Genomic DNA, 18,135 nt, shown 5'->3' on the forward strand with positions numbered 1-18,135 from the left:
AGATATTCAGATCAGGTTGTTTGCATTCAGCACAGTGATGCGTTTGGCAGTGGTGCACTCACAAAGTTACGTGAAATTAAAATGTGACGTGTCACGATAGTTAGGTTGGGTAGCCCTAACATTTCACCTGATATTGCAGCAAATCGTGTTTGATGACATGGAATAGAAATAACCAAAGTCTGAAGGTAATTTTCAAATCCACAACAGTTATTTAATATAGGAAAGATGAAACAGAGAATATAAATAAGCCCATGGTTTCCCTCACCTACTTGACGATTTTTTTTTTAACAAAATAAGGGAAAAACAAAAGATGAACGAAAGTTAAAATGCAGCCTGGTCATCATGCATGACATGGTGCTGATTAAAGTGTTGATGATGATGATGATGATGATGATGATGATGATGGTGATGATGATGATGATGATGCCATTTTACATTTGGTACATTAATGCGGGAACACTAAAAATTTTCAACATGCACAAACAAATCTCTATAACCTCTTAGACTAAATATACAAGTGAGATTGCCGTTGACATTTAGGCCCATAGCTTAGAAGGTCAAAGCAGTTCAGATTATTGGCCTCAAAACACCAGGAAAATCAGCTGTTAAGGTTCATATCCTGAAATCGCCAGAAGTTTTGCAACACATTTGTCAAACTCAAATTCTTCTCGTCTGTTTACTCTTCATCGACGAAAAATGTGTCAACATCCTCATCAAAGAAAATCTCTTCCTCCTCCTCAGCGTCTTCGTCAGCTTCCTGCTGTGGCGTCTCCACAAGGATGTCAACCAACTCTTGTGGCATACAGAAGCCATGTGTCCATGCGATCTCCAGCACGTTGTCCACCTGCTCCCAGCCGTGTCCTTCTGGATCTGGAATGTTGGCCACTGGTTTGTCTGCTGACAGCCAGATGTAAGCCTGATAGTTCACCCTCTTCAGGTGCATCTTCAGTGTGTCTCTACAAGGTGGAAGAAGACTCATGTCAATGCCACTGTAGCTGTTCAGGAGGGTTGAGGTTGCACTGTCAAAGCGTTGAAGGAACTTCTGATCACGAAGTTTGTTGATGTCCTTCAGTGAGGGTGACCCATACTACCGGCACGTAAATTCTTCGAGCTTGTTGAAGAGGGACTCGGGAATCAACTCGGACGTTCCAAGCTGCATGATAATAATAATAACGATTACTTATATAGCGCATAAACCTCGTGGTGACAAGCCCAGAGCGCTTTACACTTACATAATCATAATACAAACAAGGAAAGAGAACTAAATCCGAATAAATTCAAACATGGTCACACACACCCACACACGCACGCACGAATGGCTCCAGAAACTCTGCCTTCTTCTGCAGCAGTTTTAGGGCTGCCACCTTCCCCTTGCTCACAAAGGCACTGGTACTGTCACAACCTGTGTAGGCATGTAGTGCTGGAAGAGCCTGACAGGTGTCTTCCCCTGTATCTGCAGCAACGAGTTTGACATCAAGGAGTCTTCTTTTGTCTCCAGTCCCAGTGTCAAACAGAACCGTTTGCTTGATGGTCTGGGAAAACTTAAGGAGCAGGACAAACACATCTGTGTCTGGTGATCTCACAGATACTCTGGCATCATCTGGAACACTTGCTGCAATGTGGAGGCAATGAAAGACAATTCTGGTGTCCGCCTCTTCATGGTGTGAACAAAGTTCTTCCGCTTCTTCTGACAGTGTTGTCTGCCCGTTGACGGTTGTCAGCCTGACACACTTCTCCTGACAGACGAACAGAACCTGTCTTCCCTGAAGTTTTGGTGCATACTTCTTGTTATCCTTCTTCCACTCTTCCAGAAGGAATCTCGCGAAACTGGTCTTGTTCTCATCATTGGACAGGAAGGTTTTCCAGTCTCTGGGGACCTTCGTCGCGGGTCCTTTGACCAAGTGCTTCTCTGATGTTCCTCTCCGGTTTCTCTCACTGCCTTTGATTGAATTTGGACGGTAGGAATCTGTGACGAAGTCTACTCTTGACACTTTGGGCAACTGGTCAAAGATCTGTTCTGCAAGTTCTCCGAAGGTAGTCGGTAGTGCCACTTGTTGCTGGAACATGGCGTTGCCGTCGATAACGTATGTGTTGGTGTCATTTGCAGGCTTCTCAGCTCTGTGGGATTCAGTTTCCAGAAGGTGCAGTAGCTTTGCTTTGTCAGTCTTTGCTGGGGTCCCATCAGACATGGCCAGGGACCAGGGAACAGGCCCCAGTGGAAACTGAAGTACACGCTCCATGCTGATGTTGTGGTTTACAGCGAGCAGAACAAGTTGGGAAAATACGTTTCTTTCTGCTGTGATTTGGTGGGTCTTCTTTGATTTTCCTGACACTTTGACAGACTTGGCTGTCTTTGCAAAGGTCTTCAAGTTGATTTTTTTTATAGGGACGTTAAAACTGACCCTTCTCTCCAACAGGCGTTCCTTAACAAACTGCCTGTATGCTTCATCACCAACTCTGTCAGCACCGAGGAGATCGTTCTCGACGTCCTTGGGTGCTGGTGCTCCAGAAAACAGGCAGTACAACTCGTTCTTGTTTTCGATGTGGAACACTTCAGTGATTCTGAGAATGCACCAATGGCATGATAATCAAATCAGTAATGATCAGTAATGATAAGTGATATGTTGGCAATATCCCGGAGTGATCAGACTTCTAAAATCAAGCTCTGATTGAATGATGAAGTCAAACAGTGGAGCTTCTCCACTGTTCGTGTTGGTCGCGAGATACCGGTATACCGCATTCCAGTATCACGCAACTGTTCAGTGCACGCGGTACTCTGCGACTGCTATCAAGCAGATGACGGTGAATTGTATGTTAACAATGTCATAGCCATCAGTGTGCCACTAAACACGATTTTGCGGCAATATTAGGTGAAATATTAGGGTTACTCAAATTCACTTTTGTGACGCGTCGCGTTTCAGTTTTACGTAACTTTGTAAGTGCACCAGTGCCAAACGCATAACTTTGCTGAATGCAAACAACTTGATCTGAATATCTTAGGGACCAAGCTATCCAAAAATCATTGTTTGCAAAAATCCCCAGGAGGGGGGAGGGGTGTCATAGAACCCGTAAAGGTCTATATATATTATTGCAAAAAACACACAAAACAAAACGTGTTTTAGACCAAAATGACGAGACGCATTACATTTGTGACCCTCCACCACAGAATGAGTCGCATGTCACCTTTGCATGATTTTCATATTTTTATATTTTCCTAAAGAGTTTTGTATGCTCTATCCAGTGGTGATAACCGTTTTATAAAAGAGCGAAAACTGTTTGAGTTATAAGCCTGTGACTAAGGTGACCCTCACTATTACCAGACATTTCCCGCACTTATATAAAGCCTAGCGCAGAACCGCGCGAGGTGACATGCGACTCATTTCGTGGTGGAGGGTCACATTTGTAAGCAAGTGTTTTAAAGCAGAAACAGTGCTATTCGCTGTATTTTGCGACCACCAAGGTCCCGTTGCTGTCGATATTCTTTCTGCAAACAGAACTGTCACTGTCACATATTATGCAGGAACCTTATTACCCAAACTTACTAACGAGTTCAGCATTCAACGACTAAACTGCGAAACCCAGACCTCCCAAAAGCATCTCCTCCATGACAATTGCCAGAAGACAGCGGAGAACGTCAAAATAATGACAGCTCAAAACAAAACCATGTGAATGACGTTTTTGAGCCAGAAGCAGGAGCCATTTATCTTTCTGAGGGTGTGTACTTGTCTGCCCGTTACCTTTTAACCGCTAGTAGGAATGATACATTTGATATTTACATTTTTTTTTCATTTTTCAGAAAGCATGATATGTCTTGACTATGATCAAACAAAATCACATGATTTAGTTCGTTAATCTCATAGAATTTTATAATCTTGCTTTGTGAGTGAAATGCAGGTGAGCATTTTTGCCACGTCAGTGACGTTTTTTCAAACTCAAATTTAGTACCCTTAGCTTTTTTTACCTCAGCATTTTTAACCTTGGGTAGGAAGGTTGTCGTGTTTAGGGAAATCTCTGCACAAATTTGAGTTAATAAAAGCATCATGACTATTATTTGTATGGCGAATAATGTCAGATTTTCTGTGCGAATTCCACGTCAGTGACGCTGGTATTGCCCTAAACTAACAACAGTTATCGGTAACAGATTGACAAACAAGTAATGACTACATGTAACAGATTGACAAACAAACAATAACTTTATGTAACAGACTGACAAACAAGCAATAATTGCAGGTGAAAGATTGACAAACAATCATTACAGGTTACAGATTGGCAAACAAACAATAATTACAGGTAAAAGATTAGCAAATAAACAATCATAAAAGAAACAGATTGACAAACCAAAAATCATAATCGGTAACTCGACTCCAAGTGTAAAGGCGAACGACAAGAAGAAGAAGAAGATAATCGGTAACAAATGAAATAACAAACACTTGTTGCAGGTAACTGTTACAGATTGACAAACAAGCAACGATTACAGGTAACAGATTGAAAAACAATTAATGATTAAAGATAACAGATTGATAAACAAACAATAATTACACTTAACAGATAGAAAAACAAACGATTATGAGAGGTACTAATCAATGCATGTACAATAGCTGTACTCTAGACCATTCACTGGCCATCAATCACCTCTGCACCATTCGCATATACAATATCTATTTGATAACTGCTTAATTGTCAGTATTTACATACAAAGGCGCACACATACCATTTTACCACATAACAATACTGTAGTTTTTTCCCACGTGTGTGTGTGTGTGTGTGTGTGTGTGTGTGTGTGTGTGTGTGTGTGTGTGTGTGTGTGTGTGTGTGTGTGTGTGTCGTGGTGGTGTTTTTTATTGTGAATATCATGTTTGTGACGTCATCAATATATTGATTTTAAATTAATGCTGTCTTTATAGATGCAGAGATGGAAGCCGAAGAGGAGGTACCAAAGTGCCCATGGCATTGCAAGGCAATTCACAGACGTCAACCCAAATATTGTAGTATAAATTATAAAGAACACAGTTCAGTCGAATTACCACTGATTATTTCAATCTAGTTGAACAAAAAGTGGTCAGAGACAAGCAGCATATTTTTGTATTTGACTGGTGGCAATTTGGGAATTATGAATGCGCATACTTTATGAAGCGTGCACATTTCGGAAGAGAGTTGATCACTGTGACTTTGGAACAGGTTATTTGGTGCTTGCAGAACACTGGCAGTTTTTTTGTTTAAATATAGTTTAATTTTGTTTCTGTTTTTTTAATGAGGAAGTGAGCAGACTTGATTTTAGAGTCGATGTTGTTTTCTATGTTTTGTAAACGTTTGTGGACAAACACTCTATTTTCTTCACGTTTTGTCATTTTTTTTCAAAACTGCATTTTTGTCACTTAAAAAGCCTAAGTGTTTTTGTTCTAATAAACTTGCGTTGTTGAAACTTTGCATACAATGTGATGTTGAGTGTGTTATTTCGCAGAAATGATCAGAGCGTTTAGTTAACTTTATTTCGTGAGAAGTTACACCATTTTGGGGGGCGTTTTTTCATGAAAATCAACATCACTCATCTTCATCATTGATATACTTTGAATGACTGGAGAAATCAAAAAAGCCTCTGATCAGATCTCGGAATGTTTCTATGGTATAAATAACAACCATCAAAACAAAATTCCAGGCAGTTTTGTAAAACCCTTAGGATTTAAAAAAGGGGCAGGTTCGCGGCCATCTTGGATTGCTACCATGACAACCGATGGTCCCCCTGAATATTTTTTTTAACATTTTCTCATGAGATGGACTGAGTACTTTAATGCGAAAACAAATTGTGACCTGAGAGTTATCAAACGAAAAAAACACCACTTTTAACACCAGTGTCTCCCCTTAAAGGGAGAAGAAATACTGAAATTGTGGACAGAATTTGGAAATGTGTTCCACAGGGCTAGAATCTGTTGGCAAAAAAATATTTTACATAACTTCATTGTCTTGGTCTTTGATATACGGTGGAGTTGTGGGGAAACGGGTGGCTCGTAGATACTGAGGGGATTGGACAGGTACGGGGGGTCATGGGGGGTAGCAGTGGATTCACCACCAGCTTAACAGACAGTCTCTCCCTCTCTCTTTCTCTCTCCGTCTCTTTCTCTCTCCTTCTCAGTGCATTAAGTGGTGACTGGTTCTCTCTCTCTCTTTCTCTCTCTCTCTCTCTCTCTCTCTCTCTCTCTCTCTCTCTCTCTCTCTCTCTCTCTCTCTCTCTCTCTCTCCCTCTGCCTCCCTCTCTCTGTCTCTCTCCCCCTCTTTCTGTCTCTCTCTCACTTTCTCTCTCTCCCTCTCTCTCTCTCCCTGTCTCTCTCTCGCTCTGCCTTTCTCTCTCTGTCTCTCTCCCCCTCTCTCTGTCTCTGTCTCTCTCTCTCTCTGCAGGAAATGGTGACTGGTACTCACTACATGTGAGCAGTTTAGCGTCACACACTGCAGTTGAAATACATTGTGACGTGTTGACGCAGTCATGTCCCGAGAGATACTCTGAAACACATAAGTATTTAGTATAGATCACTAAACAGTCCAATCACTCACTGGCGCAGTCATGTTCAAGCTCATATTCTGAAACACATGAGTATTTGGTACAGATGAAGTTGACAGTCCAATCGCTCACTGGCGCAGTCGTGTTCCAGATTATATTGCTGGTGTATTTAGCATAGCACAGATACTTGAACAGAGTATTGTTACACTTTAGCGTTGTGAACTCAAAGCTCGCTATTTAGTGCCGTCCTTGCAGTTTATTAAATACTAGTCAAATACTAGTAACGTGTATTACTGCAAAGAATGGCTCGAGTATCATCCAATGACAGAATGAGTCCCAAAAGCGAGCGTTATTTGGTCTTTTGTGTTCTTGTTTGATGCAAAAAGCACGATTTGGCCCACATTTTTTTCTCCCTTAAAAGCTGTCACTTTTGTTCTTAAAAACGTCGCACCGATGTTTTCCTTTCAAGACACACGTAAATAAAACGTACAGTTAATTCCGTAACTCGAACGGCAATTCAATTAAAGTGCAAGTTATGCACATTCTCAAGCTTGGATTGCAACGGTTAAAGCTGCCCTGAATTTATAACGTTTAAGTCCAAGATAAGCTTGACCTGACCCTTCACTGAGACCAGCCTAACATGAAGCTGTCTCGGCCATAACCTATATATATATACAAAAACAGAAGCAGCACACCGTCAGGCATGGGAATTCTCCTCAGATCCGAGGAATTCCGAGAAAAGCTGCACATTTTCGAGGAAAATATTGTTCGCAAACAAAGAGTAAGTCTAGTGTATTCAAATAATATTAATTCAGTTAAAGGATTAAATGATCGTTGGTTACTGGCAATACAAAACATGTATTAAATTTGGTCAGTATATAAACACCATCGCACATACACACACACACACACACACACACACACACACACACACAAAAACACACACACAAAAACACACACAGGCACGTGCGGGCACATATAAACGCTCACTAGAGCAAACTACTAAAATGAAACCTCTTAAAATATGCCAGGCTATTTACATTGCTACACAATGTAAGGGGGACGAATTGTTTACTTAGTTGCAGTGAAGACCGAAGCGATGAGTTTATAGCTGTTTTTTGAAAGAAGTGAATGAGGGGGCGTGTCGAATCTGAGTGGGCAGGGACTCCCAGTTGACAGCAGCAAAATACGAAAAAAAGCGACAGCCTTTGGTTTTACATAATTTATTAGCGGGAATAGTGAGAGTAAGGAGGAACGCAGGGGGCGAGCGGGTCTGTACAGTTGAAGAAGGTCTGAAAGATATGATGGTGTCTGATAGTGCATGGCAGTGTAGCACAGGCCTGCATGTTTGTATTTTATGCAAGCCTCAACAGGTAGCCAATGGAGCTGCTGCAGAAAGGGAATGGTGTGCTGTCTCGCGGCACAGTTCTGGACATGCTGAAGTTTTTTGATCAGATCAGTGAGTTGCAGTAATCTAGACGTGACAGAACGAATGATGTAACCACCGTTTTGGTGGCTTCGGTGGACAGAAAGTGGCGAATTGAGCTAATGCGTCTGAGTTCTAGAAAGGTTGCTTTGCAGATGTGGTTGATTTGTGTTTTTGATTTTGATTTTGATCTAAACGTGAAGCGATATAAAAAACAAAACATTTAGTCAATCTGTCGGCCTGAAACTAAAACAGCAACACTAAAAAAAAAACAAGTCGTGTAACTCATCTCATCTAACTCGCAGAATTAAACTGAACACACTGCATTTGTTTTCACCACGACCCTATAGTATATCGTCAATCCGCCGCACATGGAAAAGGCAGTGAAATTGAGAAGTCAGTATAGAGCTTTCGCGGTTGCGCTTAGCAGGTAAGCGCGCATGCAGTTCTGTTTCTCTATTCTTTTTAACTTTCTGAGCTTGTTTTAAATCGAAATATAAAATACTTATAAGTTTTTGGAATCAGAAACTGACAAGTCATAAGATAAAATAGCATTGAAATTGATTTCTGAAATCATAATTTGAATTATTATTTTCATATTTGAACTTTTCTGAGCTTATTTATAATCTAAATACAACATTTTTATATGTTTTGGGAATCAGGAAATGATGCAAAATTAGATAACATTAGTTTTGGATCGATTTCTAAAACAATTATTTTAATCAACATTTTATGAATTTTAATGACCAATCTCATTAATTAATTGTTAAGCATCCGAGCTGAAATACAATACCAAAGTCCGGCCTTCGTCGAAGACTACTTGGCCAATTAACCAATTTTGTTAAAAAATGAGGGTGTGACAGTTCCGCTTGAACTTTCAATAAAAGCCGGATATGACGCCATCAAAAACATTTATCGGAAAAATGGAGAAAAAAAAGTTTGCGGACATCATACTCAGGAACTCTCATGTGAAGTGTCATGAAAATCGGTCCAGTAGTTTTCTCTAAATCGCTCTACACTCCCGCATACATCCACACCCACACACATACACCACCCATCTCGGTCTTTGGGTGTGATTAGTCGAGACTATCTAAATGTAATATCGGCGATGATCGATTTTTTTGGTGTTGATCTTTTAGTTTGATGTCGACAGATTGACTAAATGTTTTTATATCTCTTCATGCCATTTTTTTTAACGTACCTTCAACTGATATGCTTATGAGCCATCCTACTGAGTGAAACCAACAACAACTAATTTATCTAATAAGATTAGGTGTTGTTTTACTGAAATCAAATATTAGGAAATCTCAGTGACAAGTAGTCAGTGTCCGTCCCTGTGCCTTGACACCTCTACATGAGTCCGGAGAAAGTAACAGAACGAAACCTCTCAAGAATTTCGAGTACGAAGTTTGTCTCGGGATATATACATATATAAGCAGTAACAAATTAACGTAAGGTCACCACCAGGCTGTGCATGTGTCGAAGTGTATAATACATCATTAAGACATCGGTCTGCAATGTATGTGTTAGGAACTTACTGCACTTGGAATGCTCACACGATGTGCCAGACCCGCAGAGTGCCGCCTTTGCCCCAGCACAGTCAGACTCCAATCTCAGTTCTGTAGTAAACATAATAAACACAATAAACACTCTTAGTAGAGAGAGAGAGAGAGAGAGAGAGAGAGAGAGAGAGAGAGAGAGAGAGAGAGACAGAGAGAGACAGAGAGAGACAGAGAGAGACAGAGAGAGACAGGGGAGAGAGAGGGAGAGAGAGAGAGAGAGAGACAGGTAGAGAGAGATAAAGAGGGGGAGAGAGAGAGAGAGAGAGAGAGAGAGAGAGAGAGAGAGAGAGAGAGGGAGGAGAGAGAGGGAGAGAGAGAGATTCAAAGAGAGAGAGAGACACACACATACACACAGACAGACATACTGGAGAGAGCCAGAAATGAACAAAACATACTCCTGCTATGAGTATAATAGAAATGGTCAATTATGTATTTATACATCCGTAGATGCCTTTCATTTGTTTCATGAATTTTTAATACTATAGACTTTTTGAGTGGTAAATGTTGAAGGATGAAAGAAAATATATTGTGAGTGGACGGATGCATGTTATTCATTAAAAGCCCCACAATGATGTGCTTGGCAAAAAAAAAATAAAAAAAATAAAAATAAAAATATAAGCTGTCAATACGCCTTCCTTGTCTGTTATATGAGTGTTATGTAGAGGTTACATGCCAAGTCTCAGTGATTATTAAAAATAATGGTCGAAGTTAGCGGATCATGAAAAATGCGAGCTTCAGCGAGCTTTTACATGACTATGAACTGAGACCATTATTTCTAATAATCACTGAGACGAGGTGTGTAACCTCTTTATTCCTCCTTTCTTCAGTTATTCAAAGAAAAGAGGAGTTTTTGTGCGAAAGTTTGATCGAATCCTTTTCACTCAACCAGTCAACCTGCGCAGGCGATCGATTAATGCGCGGTTGTATAGTTCCGTGCAAATCATTCCATTCTGTTAACACTTCTTGTGAGTTTCCCTGACAACCAAACACTTCTGACAACCATTGGAAAGGCCATTTAATTTCCTGTTCAGAACATTTTGTTTTATGCACCTGATTTCTCTAGTCTTTATTTAGTCTTTTGTCAAAGGCGTAGGTGTCAACCGTTTCATAGGCAAAAAAATGCACGTTTTGCGGCCATTTTTAAAGGGGGTCCTCCACTCAAAGAGCCATATATGCTCAAGTTCTCAATGATTTACTTTTGAAATTTCGGAAGTTATGACCAATAGGGTGACCAAAATCTGAGTTGCTTTTTGCGAATGTGTATACTTAGCGGGTCGTATTACATAACTTTTCCGAAAGAGCTAAACAAATATTCATATTAATTCAGGGTTTTAGGTTAAAAAAATCGTGACTTTGCATGCTAAGCAAAAAGTGGATGAGGCAATAGGTGCCAAAGTTTGAGGCAGATCCGAGTACTGGTTTACATTTGCTGAAGATAGGAACACGCATGACAAATTATCGATCACTGTCAGTGGTACTGAGTACACTACCCGTGGAGACTTAGAGGGCCGTCACACACGCGACTCAATCGCGCGATTTACCCTGTCACACGGGCGACTCAGTCGCGGAAAATAGCTACGACAAGTCTGCGACTCATGCTCAGTCTCATGCGATTCCCTCGTAGCTTTGAGCTTTAGAACTTGTTCTATTCCTGCGATCCAGTCGTCAGTCAATCGCAGGGGCAGAGCCAATCAGAACGCGTCGTTGCGGCCTTCACGCCGTGACGTAAAATAATGGCGGACAGTGGCGGACAGTCTCTTCGTCGATTCAAACCTTTTTTGGAAGAACAGTTTCTTACTCAGATATAAAGGAGACGTTTTAGGCGCGTACAGCGGTCGGGAAACATTAATTGCAACTGTCTGGTAACTTTATTTCTCGCAAAGGCGTAATGCTGAAAGGTATTTTTCAGAAAGGTAGAGCGATGTTCGAACATTAGCGTCTGCTCTCGCAAAGCGTGTGTGCCGTGTTCAACTGTGACACGTCACTTCCGCCCCGCTCGCGTGGAGTTATCGTTCGTCAATCGTTCGTCTATCATACGTCTATCGTTCACCGTGTGACGGGTCAATGGCCTACGATGTGATGTGCGATCGGCTTGAGACTGAATCGCGCGATTGAATCTCAACGATTGAGTCGTGCGTGTGACTGATGCTTAACAGTCCTGGGCCTGTGCTTACTTGCCTGTCTCGGAGCGCTGTGCTCGGTGTGTTGCGCTTTTGTGACCCGCAGCGAAGGAAGCACAGGCCAAGGGCAGTTTATCTCCACAGCTACCGTACGCATTACCAAGGACGGTGATCGATACATTTTCTTGCGCGTTCCCATCTTCAGCAAATGTAAACCAGTACTCGGATCTGCCTCAAACTTAGGCTCCTATTGCCTCATCCATTTTTCTTGAGCATATAAAAATTAACTAAAATGGTTTGCGTTTTAATGCTTTTCTCAGCGTGCGATAACTGTTGTAATAATTTGTTGGCCAAGTTTAATATAGAAAAGCTGTGAATACCCCGAATAACACTGTTAATTGAATATGATGTGAATACCTCTGCTTTATCTATTATATAAAAGCTGTGTGTAGCCAAGTGGCGTACCCCGTCTCTTTGTGTGTGATTATCTCCTGCCCGACCCAGTTGCCTCCCCTGTCTATAGCTATTCCCTGTGTGTGTGTGTGTGTGTGTGTGTGTGTGCTAGTTACATTGGGTTTACTTTTAAATACTGCCCTTTGTGCTAGGAAATCCCTAACTTAAAATGGTGAGAAGCAGCAGAGTAACCTCTAACCATCAGTGCCTAAGGAGTGACTAAATAATACCTGGTTGTCGTTGTGCACTGTACTTTATTGTTGTAAACCGGTCGAAGAAGTGTGTTTACTATCATAGAGTAGACTCTTAACCGGATTCATTTCTAATCTAGGTGGTAAGATCCTATAACTTTCCTGGCCCCGTTTAGCTAGTATTATGCATCAGCTTTGTAACTGCTTGTAATATATCCGGTGTGTAATGCAGACAGGGCCCTCTTCCCCCTTTAGCTAGTATTATGTATCAGCTTTGTAACTGCTTGTAATCTAATGTGCCTTATCCGGTGTGTAACACAGACACGGCTCTCTGCATCTTTAACGATCCCTATCATTGGGCAGGAATTTTAGGTACACCACCCCCCGTTGGCTTAGACCAGGTAGCCTCCCTATTGGCTTATCGCCACAGGGAATCGGAAGTGACCACTGTCTTTAAAAGAGCGAGCATTAGAGTAGAGCAGACAATGCGATTTGTGATAGTGAGCTGTGTGCTGCTCCTATTGTGTTGTCGCCGTGAAAGTGTCGAACCTCTGCCCAAATTTGTCGCGAACCGGTCTAGCGTGTAGTTTGACGCGAGGTTTTGTAAGCGGTCGACTTGTGTTTAATTTCCGAAACCTGTGCTCTTGTGTTTCGCGACTAGGCGTCAGCCGCAGATCGTTTGTGTTTAGGTTTCAAGTGTGCTCACTGAGGAGAATCTGTAAGTAACTAAATGCTTTATTCATTCCTAATGCTTTATTCATTCCTTATGCTTTATTCTTATGTTTCATTTGATGCTATGATGTTTGCATATGTACATTTTGCCGCTGATTTGGTCTCGGGCGATGTCCGACCGGTCACGCGTCAGAGTTGATGACGCCATTTTGATCTATCGGAGAGATGTGTTTTCTAGATCAGTTTCTAATTACTTTCATGATTTGACGCTGAAATTGAGCGTTAAATAACTTTTAATATTTGATGACCAGTTGTTCTAAAGTTGTTTTAGAGTCTTGTGAATTAAAGACTCGTAAGAATCATTCTCATTCATTTCACTGAAGAAGGGCGTGGCCCGAAAGTCTTTGAAACTTGGTGTTTACTGTGTTTTTTTCTAATTAATTAAGAATCAAGTAAGGCAGACTCGTTCTCATACGCTTCGTTTCGATGAGAAAAGCCGATCTTACAATATTTTATTTTCGAGCAGACCTATGTTAGATCTCCTTTTTACAAGGACAGTTTTATAACGATGAAGTCCGGTAAGGTAAGTCGAACCTTTCTCAGATTTCGTTGATAAATCTTGGGTTTATTGGTTTGACTGTCGCTTTAGTTGGAGTGAGAGATGGAAATTGTTTTGTTGGCTATGTGCGTTTCTGGAATATGAAGTTCATAACTAAACAGCTAATGAACAATGCTACTAGTACTAGCATTCAACTGGGCTAAATAATGTCTGGCACATAAAACTCGCGAGTGTATCGTAACCCATATGTATCGTTGCGATTTTTTCCCCATTTTCATCACATATTATTTCTGGAGATCAGTAAAGTCTGAGTAGTAGTCGGTTAAAAGTCCAAAGTTAAGCCCGCAGTGCCATTGGCCCGTAAAGCTACCTATTTACGATTTAGGCGCAGAAACCCCTACAATTGATGAACGGGAATTATGGTTGACATATATTTTGGGTAATGAACTCGTATCATGAGTTTGATGAATTCAGGCATGAGAATGATAGAGATCTTCTGAGTTAAGATCTCAGACAATAGGAAGATATTGTCTACAGGCTGCACAATTTTGACTGTTAATTCCCATGTTGCACTTTAAAGGCGTTTGCCTGCAGAAGAACTTTGCAACTGATAAAAACTTAACATTTTGTGCAGTCGCATAGGTGCATAACAGACTTTTAATCTAAAGCGATATGATTTAGTCGCGCTTCCCTGTAAAGTAATAGACTGTTGTCTAACGCTTCATTTTGAAGCATGGGAGCTTGCGCTTACCCCATGCCTGAGTTATCTTTTTTATTCTTGTCGTTATTATTCAACTCGATGAAGATGTGTCTTCATGGCGATGAACATGCTTAATAATAACAATTATTTTGCAGTTGCGGTTCATGCAGTTGGTTAATTTATGTAAAGCATTTTCCTATGCAAGGCTTAGGCCTAAGGGAAGATGTTGGTTACTTCCCTTGACATTAGCTGTTGTGGAGTTGTTTAACTCACTGAAGACTCTCTTTCAGAGAATGCTGTGTCTGCAGGATTTTGGCTGAATTGTTACTTGTCTATATTTAATAATAATAATAATAATATGGGAGATTTATAGAGCGCTTTACATTCTCTAAGCGCTTTACAATGACAAACATACATAATACATACAAAGCAAAGCAAAAGCATGTGCAGCAGCATTCAGCACACAAGTGAACAACAAAACTCAAACACTACATCAATACAATCTGCAAGCATACTAACACAGGCAAAACATTCAAACATTCAAACACCTGATTCAAAAATGCACCATGTTGAAATAAAATTAATCAAAATACTGGGTGAAGAAGTGTGTTTTAAGGTTTGATTTGAAGGAACAGAATGTTTGGCAGTGTCGGATAGAGTAAGGGAGAGAGTTCCACGCAACGGCAGCAGAATGGGAGAAGGCTCTCTGGCCGTGCTGTTTGCGACTAAAAGAAGATAGACGGAATATTCTAGTGTCTACAGAGGAGCGGAGGGATCGTGAGGGTGTATAGAGTGTGAACAGGTCAGACAGGTAGGATGGGGATGAGCCAGATATTATTTTGTAGCAGATACAGCAGCACTTATATTGGATTCTCAGCTCTACAGGGAGCCAATAAAGTTTCTTTAGCAAGGGGGAACAGGACTGGGACCGAGGGGCTTTGCAGACAAGCCGGGCTGCAGAATTTTGAACGCGCTGCAAAGGATGGATGACAGACTGAGGACAGCCAATGAGAACAGAATTTCCGTAGTCAGAATGTAGGAGGAAACAAGGGTCTTGGTGGCATCTTCGGTAAGGTATGGGCGGATAGAACCTATTCTCTTAAGCTCGATGTAAGCGGACTGACAGACTTTCATAACATGGTGTTTCATGGAGAGATCGCTATCAAGAAAGATGCCAAGATCACGGACGGAGTCTGAGAATTCAATAGTGCTGCTGCCCAAAGTGATAGAAGGAGGGACGAACGAACGAACGAACGAACGAACTTTATTACTCAAGGATGGAGATTTTAGGCTCACGCCTAGTCTTACAATCTGTCCCTGCTAAACTAAGACATAAAGAGGGAGAGAGAGAGAGGAGGAGAGGGAGGATTTGGTGAAACGAATGGCTTCTGTTTTGTCACAGTTAAGTCTAAGCTTGTTAGTGGACATCCAGAGTTCAACGTCAGCAATGCAAGACTGAAGGGAGGTGGTCATCTGGGCGTATTCTGAGGGAGTCGCTGAGTTCTGAAGCTGAGTGTCGTCAGCAAACATTTCGTGGGAAACGGAATGTCTGTCGATGAGGTCAGTCAGAGGGGAGGTGTACATGATGAACAGCACGGGCCCGAGCACAGAGCCCTGGGGAACGCCAAACAGGAGGGAGATTTCCTGGGATGGGACGTCGTTTACAATTACAAAATTTGTTCTGTCTGAGAGATAGGATCTGAACCAATTTAGAACTGAATTTTGGATGCCGAAAGTGTGCTCAAGGCGGGACAGTAGGATTTCATGATCAATTGTATCGAAAGCGGCCGAAAGGTCTAACAGGAGGAGCAGGGAAATTTTGTTATCGTCTAAGGAAGTCAAAATGTTGTTGAGGATACTAAGGACTGCGGTCTCTGTGCTATGGTCTGTGCGGTAAGCTGACTGGTGCGGAGTGAGGAGGTTGTTGGCAGAGAGGTGGGAGGAGAGCTGGTCTAGGACTATCTTCTCTAGGATTTTAGAAAGGAAGGGAAGGTTTGAGATGGGCCTGTAGTTCTTAAGTACGTTGGGGTCGAGGGAGCTTATCTTCAGAAGGGGTTTAATGACAGCTTTTTTTAAAACTGAGGGGACGGTGCCAGTGGAAAGGGACTCGTTCAGTATTCTAGTGATGGTGGGTCATGATTATTTGTCATGATTATTTTGACAAATGATACATTCATTGGTTTATGCTTTGTATTATGTCATGTGTGACTTAGAAGGCATGTTGTTTATAATTGTATTTTCTTTTCTTTTTAGTGCCTTCTTCTTTACACTGCTTTCTGGTTGATACCAGAATTCATAGTTTCTATTTCTGGTTTACACCAGAAATTCTGGTCTTACATACATATATTGTTTCTGGTTGATACCAGAATTCATAGTTTATATTTCTGGTTGCTACTAAAATAATTACCTTATAACACTGTTTGTAGCTGATTCTGGTACTGGTAAATACCAGGATTCATAATTTCTAGTGCTGGTCTATATTAGAGTTCTGTTCATTGTGTCTAAATTATAACTTATAGCATTGTCTCTGGTTGCTACCAGATTTAGCTAAACTGTTTTGGAATATTTCTGATGTAGATAAGCTACCGGAGTGGTTATGTTTAGTTACATTTCCTTCAATAAAAGATAAGTTAAGATAAGTTAAAGCAACCTCTGTCTTCGGTGTCTTAATTGTATGCTCCTCTGCCTGTGCTATTTATCCTTGTCCTTCCACCCGACCTTCCCACATGTGAATACCATAATAACATTGTTAATTGAATATGATGTGAATACCTCTGCTTTTACTATTATAGAAAAGCTGTGAATACCCCTAATATTACTGTTTTTAAAAGTGATGTGAATACCCCTGCTTTACCTGTTATAGAAAAACTGTGAATACTCCTTATATGACCGTCATTGAAAAAGCTGTAAAATCCCCTGCTATCACTGTAATTGCAAAAGCTGAGAATACCCCTGTTATCAAAGTTTTGGGGATAAACCGCGAGTATGCCTAATATGACTGTTTTGGAGAAGAAAAATAACGTGAATACCGCTGATAAAATCTGAACTGTGACATGAGACCTTTTGTGTGGGTGTCCGTGTTTGTGCACTAGGCTATGCTAACTTGGTTTTTCAGTCTGTCCCCAGAGCTAGTGTATATTTTGGATATGACCTGGTTATATGCAAGAAACTGAATGCACTAGGCCTCCAGAATGAACATTTTATAGAAGCAAACTCACGAAGATCGACACGCACGAGCTTTTGACGAAGGCGAATCTGGCAGTCCCTAAAGTTTACATTTTGAGTTGGCAAGTTACATTTTTAGAACTAATGTTATTATTTCTTTCTGATGAAATCTAAGAATACTTCCAACATGTGTGCATTCGCAACACTCGGCGGAAGGATAGAAACGAGTAAAGTTTGTGATACTTTCAGGTCTGAATGTGCCAACTGTGTGGAGATGGAGAAAGTGGAGGAATGCAACTGCTGCACAGAGTCTACTAAAACTATGAAGAAGCTGAACTGTCCCAGGTATGTATTACTTTTTACTTGGCATTAGTTAAATTACATTTTTTTCAATGAAAAGAGCAAAGGAAAAGTGTGACTATTTTGCAACATAGATAGATGCAGAGGTTATTAATTACTATAAATAGTCTGTAAAGCGGCTTAGCCTTAACTTCATAATGGCTGTTAGAAGTTTAGTTCTTACACTAATTTCATAGTTAACCATAAGTTATAAAAATACTGTTATGTTTGCAGACCTCCCGAAAAAATTGGCATTACATGCATCACGCAGCTCCCATCATTTGAAAGCGTCTGCCTAAACACGGATGTGCTGGAGACGGCATATTACCAGTACCGGGAGGAGCATGGGTTTTTACAGGCTACTCTTAAGAAGTAAGTGACACACCTATCTTTCTTTACCAAGCATGTGCTTGTCACATGTGTTGGCAGATACTTGTAGGTCTGTTCCACATGAC

At 41.0% G+C, this 18,135-nt stretch overlaps 1 protein-coding gene across 3 annotated transcripts in view; it reads right to left on the bottom strand.

The window, feature by feature from the left end:
• Positions 1–18,135, bottom strand: part of LOC138949331 (uncharacterized) — a 617,348-nt gene that overhangs the window by 155,460 nt on the left and 443,753 nt on the right. For all 3 annotated transcript variants that reach the window (XM_070321116.1, XM_070321117.1, XM_070321115.1), the window contains 2 exons: positions 9,458–9,538; positions 6,415–6,495 (listed from right to left, as the gene is read on the bottom strand). In XM_070321116.1, coding sequence (XP_070177217.1) covers positions 6,415–6,495; positions 9,458–9,538 — 162 coding nt within the window. The remainder of the gene's footprint in view (positions 1–6,414; positions 6,496–9,457; positions 9,539–18,135) is intronic.

Source organism: Littorina saxatilis, linkage group LG15 (assembly GCF_037325665.1).
Source record: "Littorina saxatilis isolate snail1 linkage group LG15, US_GU_Lsax_2.0, whole genome shotgun sequence".
Classification (NCBI taxonomy): domain Eukaryota; kingdom Metazoa; phylum Mollusca; class Gastropoda; order Littorinimorpha; family Littorinidae; genus Littorina; species Littorina saxatilis.